Source organism: Callorhinus ursinus, unplaced genomic scaffold (assembly GCF_003265705.2).
Source record: "Callorhinus ursinus isolate GAN/ISIS: 27379988/994484 unplaced genomic scaffold, GSC_fseal_2.0 scaffold6, whole genome shotgun sequence".
Lineage (NCBI taxonomy): Eukaryota > Metazoa > Chordata > Mammalia > Carnivora > Otariidae > Callorhinus > Callorhinus ursinus.
Genome location: NW_027397068.1, coordinates 48365999 through 48380621, shown reverse-complemented (window position 1 = coordinate 48380621; position 14623 = coordinate 48365999). Strand labels below are relative to the sequence as shown.

Genomic DNA, 14623 nt, shown 5'->3' with positions numbered 1-14623 from the left:
GATGAAAACACATAATGGATAATAAGAAATTTTCAGAAACTGGAGATCAGATCAACATCTGTTTACTATCGTAACGTGACTTAGTAGACCAGTATACACTGACAACCAAAAGCCATGACTGGGGAAAGCACAAAGAAGTGGATTCCAAAACCCAAGGGTACAACTGGGAGTCTCCTGAGGACGGGTAATGTACATAGGGCCAGAAAGAAGAGGACAGGCTGAAAGTCTGTAAAAGAGACTAGATAGAAAGTCCACTCACCGGAGGAATGTTCAGACCGAAGGACACAAAACAGCCCAGACAGCAGGTGCACCATATTGAAAGCAATGGGATTAAATAAAAATCCATATACTGAATGGTAAGGCTCCCCCCAGTCTCACTGCTCACATGAAGGCTGCCCAATTTTATATGCTGAGTGTAAAATTATTAGATTAAAAGTGTCCTTTCTTTGGGATACAAAGCAGCCCAAAGGAAAACTAGACGCTTACAATTAGGAATCCCCAACAAAATGGCTGGTTCTTATCCTGATCAACCTATAGTGAAGTCTACCAGCTGGCCAGCCCCCAGCCACACAGCTTAGTGACTGTCCCTTAACATATAAAATTATAACCAAGGCTCACCAAACATTTTCTCGGGCTAGAGGAGGAACCAAGATAAAAAAGACAATGCAGAGAGAGAAGAAAACTTGCTCCTTAGAGAGATGAGAGTATATATGTCATACATATAGGAAGAAGAGAAAGCAGTAGAAAAGCAGAAAGAGCTCCTGGGATTTAAAAAAGAATATGACAACAGAAATAAAATATTCAATAAGATTTATAAGATGAAGTTGCAAATATCTCCAAAAAAGTAAAATTAAAGACAAAAGATGGAAAAAAATTAGGGAACATATAAAAAACATTAGAGAATCAGTGCAGGAAACTTTATATCCTATGAGTTTGAAGAAAAATTCTCTCTAAAATTCTAAAGCTAAACCATCAAGTAAGTGTATAGATGGAATAAGAATCTTTTAAGATACATAAAGTCTCAAAAATACACATTTCCTTCTTCCTTTCTCAGGAAGTTCCTGAGTGACAGAACTCACCAAACCAAAAAATAAATCAAGGAATATGAAGATATTTGTGTTAGAGGCAGTGGGTTAGCTCTTACCATTCATTCCACTCTCCTCATGGCAGACACTGGAAAGCTAAAAACATCTGTTTATATCCTTTCAGAAACACACCAGAGCAAACAGTTCTGAATAACCAACCAGGTTTCTTCATTTGACATAAAGGGTCATGTAAAGATGTCATAAAATGGGAGAACCAACAATATCGATTATCAGCCCCAGAGACGCCCAGAACCTCATGAGTTGATGTTTCCTACCACACGTCCTTATCATTTTACTCTAAAACATCACGTTTTGTACATTTTACTTGAAGAAATGTATAACACATCAATATAGCCATGGATGTATTTTCTGTAATGGAAGGAAGATGAAATGCCTATATTCAACAGCTAAAATTATAAAAATGGGGACACCTGGGTGGTTCAGTGGGTTGAGTGTCTGCCTACGGCTCAGGTCATGATCCCAGGGTCCTGGGATCGAGTCCTGAGTGGGGCTCCTCGCTCAGCGGGGAGCCTGCTTCTCCCTCTGCTTCTGCCACTCCCCCTGCTTGTTCTCTCTCTCTCTCTCTGAAAAATAAATAAATAAAATCTTTTAAAAATAAATAAATTTTAAAAATTATAAAAATGTTAAGGAAGGAAGTATATTGTAATTTTTCATGAGGCTGCAGCTATAGAAGTTATACTTACATAACAGTTGGGCAAAAATGTTTACTATTTTCTCAAAGTAGTATAGACTTAGAGTGGGGGGACATGGATCAGGATGGCTTTAGCCAGAAAGTGCTAAAAAAAAGTTATGCTTTTTTTTTTTACTGAAAATCTTGCTTCTTACATACCTAACTTGAACCCCTAATATAAGTGCATCAAGACAAGGAAAGACAGGATGTGGCCTTCTTTTAGAAAGGGGAGATTATGCAATAGGCAGCCCTCTAGAAGGATGGAGGGGAGGTATGATCGTGTCACTTCTGAGTCCTGGGCTCCTGAGAGAAGGCACAGTGAACCATCCCCCCCCCACCTCCCACATATAGAAACAGCTTCAACCCTGCTAGCTCTTCAGAGTTCTTTAGAGTTCTTTAAGCCAGGGGATAGAAAGTCAGGAAAACAATAAATAGAACTCAGATACTCAGATAAAAATCTGAACTCCCTAGCTCTCAAAACTCTTGAAGAGAGGTAGATGAGCACAGACAGGAAAGCGAGATGCTTTCAATTCTAGTCTGGCGTGGGGTTAAAATAAAACTTGAACAGTGGATAAAATTATTTTTATTGAGGTTATAGACTCTCTTTACCTGTAGGCTGAACATAAAAGCTAAACTTATTTATTTGAAGGTTGGATTGTTACCATCTGATCTTATGGTGAGGATAATTACTATATACTTTTAAAATTATTATTTTTCTGGCCGTGGTTTTTTTCTATAGGGAAAAATATTTCTTATAGTTCCAAAAAAATGTTTGCGATACATAATAATGTTCCTAGTTTTTTAAAGAATCATTAAACATGATTGGGCCATAATTTATAATGTTAGCGCTAATAAGCTTTTGAAACGAAAAAAGGCCATTCAAAAATCCAGTGATATGGGACGTATATACACATAGATCGAGAGAATCAAGAGTGCTAGATTTTCTTCTGTGAAAAAGTGTTTTGATTTACATTAAATTTATAAGGTATATATTCTAAAACATAATCGCAATTTTTGCTCCTAATTTCAATTTTTCACCCAGCAACAGAAGAAACAGCTCACGTAGTCCTGCTCAATGGGCCAAGAAGCAAAACCCATATACAGTCTAATCAACCCTAATAGTTTTGAAGCTGTTGTTGCAGGAGCACGATTTCAAATCACAGCTCCTTCTCCAGAACTCTTCTGAGATAACAATAACAACAACAAAAATTAGAAAACCCACCAAAACCACAGAAAAACAAAAGCTCCATAAAACTTAAAGGCACAAGCCAATTGGGCCCATGCTCCAAAAAGTGCTTATTTAAAGTCTGATTTTTCAAGCACAGGGCTGATTTACAGCATTTTTATGTGAATCTCAAAACATCCTTGTGTGTAATTTTCTTGAACCACAACATACTAACAGAGTAATTTCTGAATTAGAAAGCAGAAAATTGCTAGAATTCCATCCTGTCACATGGAGGGAGAAATACACAAGTAGTTCTGTGGGATCAGTGAAAGGACAGGAACTTTTGGTAACAAAGAAGCCAGTTTTAAAACAATAACAAAAAAGAATTGTACTAAACTCCTGGTCTGAGCCCACTTAAAATCTCTCCGCCTCTGGTTTCTGCTAAAGCTCATATAAGTTCAGGAATGCAAGACAGAAGGGGAAAAGTATTAAAAACATAAATATTCCCCTCAACTCCACACAATCCCTGATACCTGGACTTTTCAAAATAGAGAACTGAATGCTAAGATTGGCCTTGAATATACTGCCCTTCTCAAAACCAAAAACAAATAGGAATTATTTAAAGGAATAAATAACTTCACATGGTTGTTCCACAGTGTGTTGAAGAAAGTCACAGACTGAACATTTTGCATAATAGGAAAGTGATGTTGCCATTAACCATACACATGAACTCAGGTAACAGTCGGTACAAGTTTTGCCTACATTGGGAAACAACATCAATGCTCTCCTACCGCGGGCCACAATTAAACCACTGTCAGCAGCAGAGTTGGTGCTCAGAACACAAAAAGCTTCAATTAATAGTGGGAAAATATGCTTATTTTTCTCCAGAAATCTTGAATTGGAACAAGAAGAGTAAATAAACCAGATACAATCAATCACTTCCTGGCCATAAAAAGTGGAGTATCTATACTCCTAGCAAGAACAGTAGTAGGTAGAGGTTTATCATCAGAGTCTTTGGATCTAAGACATCAAGGTTATCTTGACAAGAACAGCTTCCTGATTACTTATTTACTCTTCTAGTTGAAAGTACTGCTTTCTCCTTAAGTCTTTTAAAATAATGGTTGGGATTAATTTAGGCAATGCATTCATTCAGGTAACATTTACTGGGCAGCTCTATTGTGCTGGGATACATTAAATAGAACCATCCCTGCCCCGAAGGGGTGTTTTGACTGACTTTTGGCAGACTTTGATTTTTGCTTTCATTTATGGTTTCCTGATTGCTAATGAGGTTCAATTGCTTGGCTCATAGTCATTGCCCATTTACTAACTAAGATGTTTGCCATTCTCTTGGTTAGTAGAAGAAATTTATTAGCTATTCTGGATCCTAATTACCGTTCTGGATACTCACCTCTTGTTTCTTATATACAATGCAAATATTGTCTCATCCATAACTGTCTTTTTTGTCACCCATTACATTAATATAGCCAAATTAGCCAATTTCCTCTGTATTTTTGTTGTTGTTGTTCTTGTGTCCCAAGAAATCCTTCCCTATCCCAAAGTCATAAAGATATACACAAAGGAAAATATGGATTTGCTGTTCACATTTAGGTCTATAAATCCACCAGCAATTTAATTTTGTATATGGTGTGAGATAGACATCTGACATTTTCTTTCTTTTGGTAGCCAAATGTCCCAAGGTCACTTATCGAAAGAGAGATTGCCAGACAATGAAAAAGGAAGAGAATTTCAACAGTTGGATTCTCATGCGCCGCCTGGAGAGATGTGACATAACAAATCTATACCTGTTAAGTCTAGCCTGACCTATTAGAGTGCTTCAGGGATGAATTACTTCTTACTCACATTGTGTTCCTTGTGCCTAACATAACACACAGCAGATGGTAAAGTATTTGTTAAACAATCAAATAAATATAAAGCCCTTTATAATCTAGTTAGCATCACCTTCTAGGTGCACCCACCATGTACGTAGGATAGACAAAATAGTGTGCCTCTGTATTTCGTGTTGCTTCTCTTGGAAAGCTTCTTTTCTACCTGCCTTACCAATTGGCCTGTGAACACCTTTTAATTTCCCCAGGCAAAACACAACGCGTTCTCCTTTGCACACACACAGCATCTATAAATACCTTTAAGAAATACCTGGGACATTGTCTTACAAGACACAGACCAGTGAACTCCCTTTGGGATCTCTACTGAAAATCAAAAGTCAAGTCTTAGACTATTTGAGAACTACAAACTTTTTGCAGCCTTCATGGCTCAATGGAGACAAGAACTCACTGGTTTTGGTACTGTATAGGAGCTCCACAGGGGCATCTTGATAGCTTTTCCAAATCCACTGACATATTCCCTGTGATAGAGAAGACAGTGTTCCTTGTTCTTCTGCACAACCCTGGGCCTCCCAAATGGCAAATTTAGTTTCTCTGTCGCTGTTACTAAAATGAAAATAACATCAAATAAAAATGTTGGTAAAATTAGCAAATGTTTCTTTCTATGCATAAAATTATCATCTGGTGGTTTATTATGTACTAGTTACTCTGATAATTACTTTACATACTTAACCTCCTAATTCTTACAGCTCTGAGGCAAGTGTTATTTTCCATTCTACATATTACAAAACTAGGGTTTAGAAAAATAATTTGGCCAAGCAGCTAACAGATCACAGGACATATTTGAAGAGATACAACCTCGAAACCAAAAGGACATACTTTGTAATAAAGATGACCTACCTTAATAATTATCATAGGAATGATTTTGCAATTTTATAAAGAAGGTCCTAATGTATTTACTTATTTTCATTTGCCTATTATTATATTCTAAAAATCCATCAATTATTGATAGTTTAAAAACCTACAAGGTATTCGGGTGCTTGGGTGGCTCAGTTGGTTAAGCGACTGCCTTAGCTCAGGTCATGATCCTGGAGTCCCGGGATCGAGTCCCACAGCGGGCTCCCTGCTCAGCGGGGAGTCTGCTTCTCCCTCTGACCCTCTTCCCTCTCGTGCTCTCTATCTCTCATTCTCTCTCTCTCAAATAAATAAATAAAATCTTAAAAAAAAAACCTATAAGGTATTCATGCCATGCAGTAACACTCAACAGATTATAAAAAGATTATCAATCAACCAAGACATTTACTAAACTCTTACTGTGTGCCAGGCACTATTCTAAGTGCACACATATATTAACTCATTTAATTGTCACAAAAAAACTCTATAAAGAAGGTATCCCCATTTTAAAATCATGAAACAGGCCTAGTGAGTTTAACACGAGAATACTTAAAAGATAATAGGTAATAATAATAATAATAATAGTTTTGTGGGTTTTTTTTCTTCCTGTATATTGGCAATACAATCTTTATGTTCAAAAGCCTCTGAGAGCTTATTTTAAAGAATCCCAAAAAGGCAATATCGTCTTTTGTTAGGCCTAAACACCAAAGACTTGACATGTTTTCTATTGACTTACTTTCATCTTGAGAGAGATTTAGCCTATGATTCACATATTCTAGAGAAGTATTCTGCAAGACAACATGGGGAAGAGAGAAAGTCGAAGTGATTAAGACATGTATGTAAAAGGTGGTCAGGGTTATTTCTGCAGTAATACCAAATATTTTACTACTCAACAAAGAAGCCAGACTAACTTGAGTTTAAATTCCAATTCCACCACTTGCTCAGAAATATACAGATCCTACTACTGCTTGGGATACTTTGTGTGGGAGGTAACAAAGATAACAGCTGATAATGGGGCTAGAATCAACTACTAAATTGGAATGACATCATCCTTCATTTTCTCAGGCTTTAATATGAGTACAACTCACTTGAGGGTCTTGTTAAAATGCAGATTCTGATTAGTAATCCTGAGCCCAGTAGGGCCTCAGATTCTGGATCTCTAACCAGCTTGCAAGGGAGGCAGATGCTGTTTCTGTGACCGCACTTTGAACAGCAAAGGACATTCTTTACAAAGAAGAATTTGGAGGTTTGCAGTCAGGTAGATCAAATTTCTGTGACCTTGGACAGTTTACCTAACTTCTCGGACTCTTCCTTCTTCCTCAAATGGAGACAAAAACACCTACATTGTAATGTTTATTATTATTATTATTGTTATTATTATTATTATTTTAAATGGAGGTTCCATTCAGGTAAGCTGTAGGTAAGAAACCCACACCCCTACTCTGATCTGGGCAGTGGATTTGATTTTTATTGGAAATCTTGACCGGACTTTTGTCCTTTAAAGCCTCTCTTTGTCAGCATTTATTTATATACTTATTGATCTATGTGATGTAATGTTATTTTGAGGATTAGAGGAAGTCAAGTCTTTGCTGACTCCTGGCTATAAGGAATAATTCTTCCCAGAGGCAGCAGGTACTTATTTAGCTCTACGACATTTTGAACTTGACATCAAATGCACCTTGACATTGGTTTTAACTTGATGGACTCCTGACAACTGGGCTCCAATTCCATCCTGAAATCCCAGCCCCCATGCCTGTGCTCTAGTTCTCACAGGTAGGGTTGGTGCTGATTCTGAGCTTCTGTTCTGACTCCTTGCCTTTTGGGGAAGGACTCCTAGCGCTGGAATCTCACCTTCCTGAGAGTCTCTTGGGTCTCTTGGGGTCTGAAGTCAAGCTCCTGAACTCAGCCAACTGCCTGACCCACTAAAAAGACCTGTAAGAGGTCTTGTAGCTGTAAGAGGAAGGAAATCAAAGAGAGCTCCAAGATTCTACTGTGTTGAATTGTTAAGGACACTTAGCTCACAAGGGAATTAATAATGTCCAAATAGTGCTTTCCAGTTTACAAAGCATATTCACATACTTAATCTTACAATGCCTCTCTCATCTCCAGACAAGTTTCAGAGAAACCACATACATTTACTTAGTAAATATCTGAACTAGAACACAAACCTGGGGGTCTGCTACCCCAGTTATAACCCTGGTTATAGATTAACTTGCCCCTTTACATTCTTATGGATGTGTAAAGTTATTACTTACGCTTTGTAGCTCGGGGCATGAACAATTTAGAGCATCTGTGGGCAATGGAACAGTAAAGCCACAAAGGGAAAACTTCGATACTTCCTCTGCATGGGTTGGCTCATAAAAAGGTACCTTCAGAAGATGGTTTAAACTACCATGGGTGCCATTGTTTGGTGCTGGTTGAACGTGTAGAAGATCTGTGTTTAAAAATAAATTCAAAGTAGTTTTAAATTAAAAGGCAACAACACCTATCTTGCAGATGGAAGAAAACAAAACTTCCTTTAATAAATTCTGCTATAACATGGTCTTGTACTGCCTATGTCTTCAGGTTAGTGTCTCTTCCCCCAGGGATTTTTTTTTTTTTTAAGAGAGGGAGAGAGAGTGGTGGGGGGCAGAGGGAGAGGGAGAATCCCAACCAGACTCCCCACTGAGTGCAGAGCCCAATGTAAAGCTCCACCCTGCTACCCTGAAATCATGACCTGGGCCGAAACCAAGAGTCCAACACTTAACCTACTGAGCCACCCAGATGCATACACTCCCCCCCACACACCCCCTTCTAGGATTTCTATCACCTCCTCTTTCTAGACAATGGGAACATTTGTTATAGAAGCTACACGCTCTCTCAGGAACTGTTTCTGCTCCTCCAGAGAAAAGTATCATTACTTAAACGATCCCTTTGTTCCTTAAGCATATCCTGGTTTTCTAGCATAAAAAGCTATACTTTTATCAAAAACAATTTTGAAGAAGTTAATTTACAATCTTACTTATAGTATATTTACTTAGTTATATGAAACTTCTTTAAGGACAGATACCTTTAAAAAATTAAACTCAAATTTTGTGTAATATTTAGATAACTTTTTCTATTTGTTTTCTACAACAATACGATATACAGATATTTTACAAACATAAGTCTTTTAAGTGGCTCCTGCTGAATACCACCAAATAGATCTCTCTTAGAACTGAAATTCTATCTGGTTCCTTCTAAGCCTCCCCACAAAGGGCCAGCATCCCTGACCACAAACTTCAGCTTGGGAACCAAGAGCCAAAGTTGTTAAGGCTACAACACATTATTTTCAAATGGATACTCTTTGGTTTCTAAGTCATATTCAATCACCACAGACCTTTGGCAAGATTAGGAATGACAATTGTGAGTGTATTTACGTCAGAATTCCTAAAGCTCAAGGTGAAATTACAACTTACCCATTGCCTTGCCGAGATAAATGATTTATTACTACAATGCTCTGAAGGAAGCATGTAGGCATAAAAGTAGGGGAGATCCCCTAAAACTCTAACTCTTAAGTTTGTTTTTTTTTAAACAGTAAGTGTAATCCCATACATCTGTCCAAAAAGGCCTTTTATCATCTTTTTATGCCAGAAGCTTTTTCTCTGTAATTACAAGAAAATACTTGTGCTTTTAGGGGTCTTTTCCTGCTTTGAAAAGTTAGAAATGTAATTTTATTTATCTAAGTCTTACAAAATTTTCAAATAGTAACTAACTGATAGAAAAGCTGGTCTCCTGAGATCTAAATCATTGCCAGTGAATAGAATGAATTCACCCCTATTGCTGAATAATTCTGAATGATGATTCATTCTCATCTTTTCTACTTTCTGTCTTCTCAGGGCAAAGCATCCATCTCTGGGATTCAGTTTATTACCAACTTCAAAATACATATTTTTAAAACTATATCCACATTTTGATGTTAAATTTATATAGATATACTCACCACACATTAGGTTATAGATTTCAATATTTTCAAATGGCTCAATTTCAGTCTTCTCTTTAAAACTCGGTCCATGTGCCAAGAAGATAGCCTAAGTGGTAATAGTCCTACTGTTACTAGATGTCATCTAAACTCAAAAACAGATATTGGCAGAGACACCATTTTCCTTCTGTCCCAGCTCTCCAATTGTGTCTGAGGCTACTGTAAGGATTTCTTTTCAGATTTGAAAATGATTTTTATATCATTTGCATCTATGATGGGGATTCCAACCATTCCAACCAAATATAATCTATATTGCAATTTTACTTTTGCTAAATGTACCTGCTTCCACAGTACTTCGTATGTCAACAGACAAGGAGAAACAAGCCACTGTGGACAAGCAGTATCAGCACAGTTCTACCATAACTAGACAGTATAAATTAGAAATTCATCCAATAACATCAGATATTCTTTTCACAGTCCTTTCATATCATTGTTCAAATAGTTAATACGTGACAAAAACTATTTAAGTCTCTACACTAAATTTTTTTTACAACTTATACTAACCCACTGATTTCTCAAATATACCTCCCCTTTACTTTTAGGATGAAGAAACCGAAATACTTTTATTTACATTTAATTAATTCATGTTAAATATATTATTAATAACACATCTAATATTTTCAGATTGTAAATAACTAGAAGAAAAGTGTCAAACATAAATAAACATTATTTTTTGATAACAGGGCCAGATAGATAGATCAATAGATAGATAATCTTTTTTTCCAAGATAATTAGCAAAGAACTGGGAGCCTAAGTTTTCCTTATAGTAATTAACTTAATTATCAAATACTACTGTATTCAACAGAGAAGCACTGTCTCCAGAGACTTTTCAAATGTTTACAAGGATCTATAGCTCATCATGACAATGTTAAAAGGCAGTATATTCATAAAAAGTCCAATACTTTTTCTTTATTTGGGAATGAGTGTGTGTGTGTGTGTGTGTGTGTCTGTGTGTGTGTGTGTATTATTAATGGAAATCAATAAGATAACCAGGTTGCAAAAAATCATTAAGCTTTACCTATAGGCGAATATCAGCTACACTTGACTCATGGACTCTCCCTAATAGTCTCTTCCCTGGGCTTCCAGGACTCACTACGCTCCCGGTTTTCTTCCCCTTACTGGCTTTACTTCTCAGTGTCTCTGCTAGTGACTCTTTTTCTTTCAACCTTTTCACGTAGATTTGCTTAGAGCTCAGTTCTTGGTCTTCCTTTCTACCTGTACTCAGTTTCTGAGGATCATCTCTAGTTGCATATCTTTTGAATAATTTACATACCTAAAACTCAAATTTTCTTATCTCTGGATAGACAGACTCTCTTTAGGTGCCTATATAACATCTCCACTTGCATGTCTAATAAATATTTGGGACTTAACGTACCCAGATGAACCCTTGCTCCTTCCTCTTGAGTCAGCTACAGTCTAACATCCTTCCAACAGCCTATGAAGGCTCTCTCATCCCCAACATACCAGGCACACTGCCGCCTTCAGGCCTTTGCACTGGCCGTTTCCTTGGCCTGGGACACTTGTCCCCTGAATATTTGAAAGGTAGAATCTTTCAGTTTCTTCAAGCCTCTGTTCAAACATCATCTCAATGAACCTGACCCTCTACACCTTATGTAAAATTGCATACTGCCCCCATGGTACCCTGAAACACCCGCAGTGTCTACCCACTCTGCTTTACTTTTATTTCCCATCACACTTATCCCCTGACATACCAAATAATATTATTTCCTTATTACATCAATTGTCTACATTCATCTGTTAGAATGAAAGCTTCCTGAGGGCAGGGATCCTTATGGGTTTTGTTCACAGCTATATTTAAGGGTCCTGAAGATGGCCTATCACAAAGTAGGTGCTCAATAAATATGTTAAAAAAATAATAAAGCAGTCAGTTACCTCCATGCTCTTAAACTCATTGTTATAACCATGATTGCCTCTTCCACAGGATGAATATGCTTTACTCCTTTAAAGAAATAATGTTACATTGCAATCAATACACTGATATGAAATCTTATTATAAACTAAGCTTTAATGGATTTTTATGTACCTTCTGCTTTTATATAAATATATTTTGCTGTCAACAACAGCACAAATATAGTTCTTTTCATGCTAAAATTCATAACCACAGAGGAACAAACAGATTGGTAGGAGAGAAGGAAGGAGAATTCCAGAAACTATAAATAGAATCCAAAAGCCTTTGACCCTTAGACATTGAAAACAAGATAATAACAAACGCATGGATTTAAAAAAAAAGAATTTACACATCAATTAATTACACGTTAATTAATGTCTGTGTGATCAAGAATAGTTTGACTAATATACTACATAATGCACTTCAGTACTTTAGAAATAAGTCTTTGAAACTAGGAAAAAAATATTACTATTTTACCTAGATACCAGAGATATCTAGGGAAATAATATAAAAGTATAAAGAATATGGAGGGAATGTTAATTATAACACTTGGTAAGAAGAAGCTAGTATATTCTTGTAAATTCAGAGTTTATTTTTAATTTGGGGGGCCATTCTTTCGTAGGCTGTTGCCCTATTACTTGAATGACTTTTCAAATGTAATTAGTCTTTGGCCTACCTTCTCATATTTTAGTATTTGAATTGACCAGTATTAGCAATTGTATACATAGTTGGTTTTTATACATGAAAACAAAATGGCAATAAATAAACCTAGATTTTTTTTAAAGCAACAATGTCAAATTAGGTCTCTAATGGAAAAACAGACTTCTCTTCCCAACAGTTGGCCTTAAGAGATTTTGCTCATTTGCTTTCCCACTCCCACCTCCCACTCCTCAGGCAAATACCCACACACAGTGTTTTCATTGGTTTTTACATTGGAGGCAGGACTTCAGTCTAGTCTTAAAAAATTAACTTTAAAACTTTCATAAATGACTCTCACTCAGCTTAAATAAAAATAAATCACAGAATAAAAAATAAATCATAACACTGAGCAGGGCAGGCTACACTTAACCTAACAGAGGGAAGAAAGGAGACGTTAAGGACTAACTGGAATGGGAAAAACAAGAGGAGTCCTATTTATAAGGGGTTTGAATTCAATTATCCAAAGGTGCCAGTCCATTACCTTGGTTAATTCCAATAAAATTTTTGGCATAAGGAAAGAGTTGTTTAAAAAATATTTTTATCTTTATTGCAGAGAAATTTGGTTCCATCACGATTGGAACTATCTGGGGATAAGTAAGTTTTAAATTCCATGTGGGAGGCTAGAGGATTCATTAATGAAAGAAGAAAAAAGGTCTTTAGCACCAAGTCATTGGTAAAATTTTCTAAAATTGATCCTTTCTATATCTTTCTATTTTCAGAAAAATATTTAATATTTTCAACATCTGACCCAAATCAATTAGGAAACTTTAGTCAACATGAAAGTCAATACTTACTCAGAAGTAAAAGATAAAAAATAGTGTTTGAAAAGACACGATTTTCTATTCTTCTCAAGTGAAAATTTTAGAAATTTTCTCTTCTAACTGCTCATGTTTATGCTTTCCAACCATTAGACTCTGGAAATTACATATGGAAAAATAGAAGCCAGCATTTGGAAAACATGAGTTGATTTTATCTGTTATGATTTAGCTCCACTTCCAAGTACCCTATGAAAACTTCTGGAACAAATTCTTTTATCTTCTCCATGTCTAATTAATAAAGTCGAAATCAGGGCCAGTTTCTTTGCCACAGCTGAGTAATGACACAGATGGGAGATGAACAAGACTTCTTTCCTGAGCCCCAGGAAGCTGCCAAGTCCTATGCACCTGTGTAGTCCCTTTCACATTTTCCCCTGCTCTCCTCTTCTACCACATTCTAAGCTAGATCCTTATTCTGACCTGAACAAAGTTCCTAATTGGTTATCCTGACTCTGAATTTCAGAATCTTCCCACATAACACACACACACACACACACACACACACACACACACACACACACACACACACACACAACCCCACTCATACTGAACACTGTGAGCTCTCTGCAGTGCAAATCCACATATCCACATATTCAGCACTAGCCACCGTGTATCTCTTTTCTTTACAGTCAAAGTCACAGGTTTTAGTCATGACAGGTAAGGTCCTTCAGGAGGAGAGCAGCTTCATTTACCCGGTGCTCTAGCGATACAGAACTACTTGAAATTGCTGGAACCTAGTCCTTCTGCCTGCAAACCTATTTCTACCCTTCCCTGCCCCAGAGCAGCTGCTGGCTTTAAAAAAAGGTGGCCCACTGCTCTGGGCAGAGTATTTCAAGAAAAGAAGCACCTCTGAGAAGATACAGCCTGGCAGTGCTCGAGACTTGGATGGATGCCTTCCAGCAAAGAAAAGTGGTCTGTTTGCACCTGCAGACATAACCCCGCCCCCCTCCCCGGTCAGGGCTCAGTGAGCTGAGCAAGGGCTCTGTTTCCACTGCCTCTCATCTTGGCTGAGTGCCTCTGCACAACTGCCTGGGGCAGACCTGCTGCACATGACAGCATTTAGCCTATCCGATCCTGAGTCTTCAAAACCCAGAGCAGGAATCACACCCACCAGGAAGCATCCTCTGACGTTCTCTGACATCCACACCAGGGCTGTGTAATCACTCTTTGTTTCCTTGTACCTTGTACTTGATCCTGGAGCAGCATTTGTTACACCTGATTATAATTGTCTTCTTCCTTCCCTTTGCAAATATCCTTAGGGTGGGGACTGTGTCTACCCCCATTTCTTAGAAAGGTGCCTGGGTGGCTCAATCCTTAAGCGCCTGCCTTCAGCTCAGGTCATGATCTCAGGGTCCTTCGATAGAGTCCCACATGGGGTTCCTTGCTCAACAGAGAAACTGCTTCTCCGTCTGCTTGTGCTCTCTCTCTCTCTCTGACAAATAAATAAATAGAGTCTTAAAAAATAAAAAATTAAAAGAAATAAAATGACTTAAAAACAAAAAGGAAAGGTGCCTGGGAAGTATT

The 14623-nt window shown here is 37.4% G+C and overlaps 1 protein-coding gene across 1 annotated transcript in view; it reads right to left on the bottom strand.

The window, feature by feature from the left end:
- The window catches only part of ENPP3 (ectonucleotide pyrophosphatase/phosphodiesterase 3), a 65413-nt gene that overhangs the window by 12369 nt on the left and 38421 nt on the right, over window positions 1-14623 (bottom strand). The window contains exons 16-20 of the mRNA XM_025860953.2: window positions 11570-11636; window positions 9638-9725; window positions 7932-8110; window positions 6413-6464; window positions 5234-5388 (exon numbers count right to left, since the gene is read on the bottom strand). Of these exons, the coding sequence (XP_025716738.1) occupies window positions 5234-5388; window positions 6413-6464; window positions 7932-8110; window positions 9638-9725; window positions 11570-11636 (541 nt within the window). The remainder of the gene's footprint in view (window positions 1-5233; window positions 5389-6412; window positions 6465-7931; window positions 8111-9637; window positions 9726-11569; window positions 11637-14623) is intronic.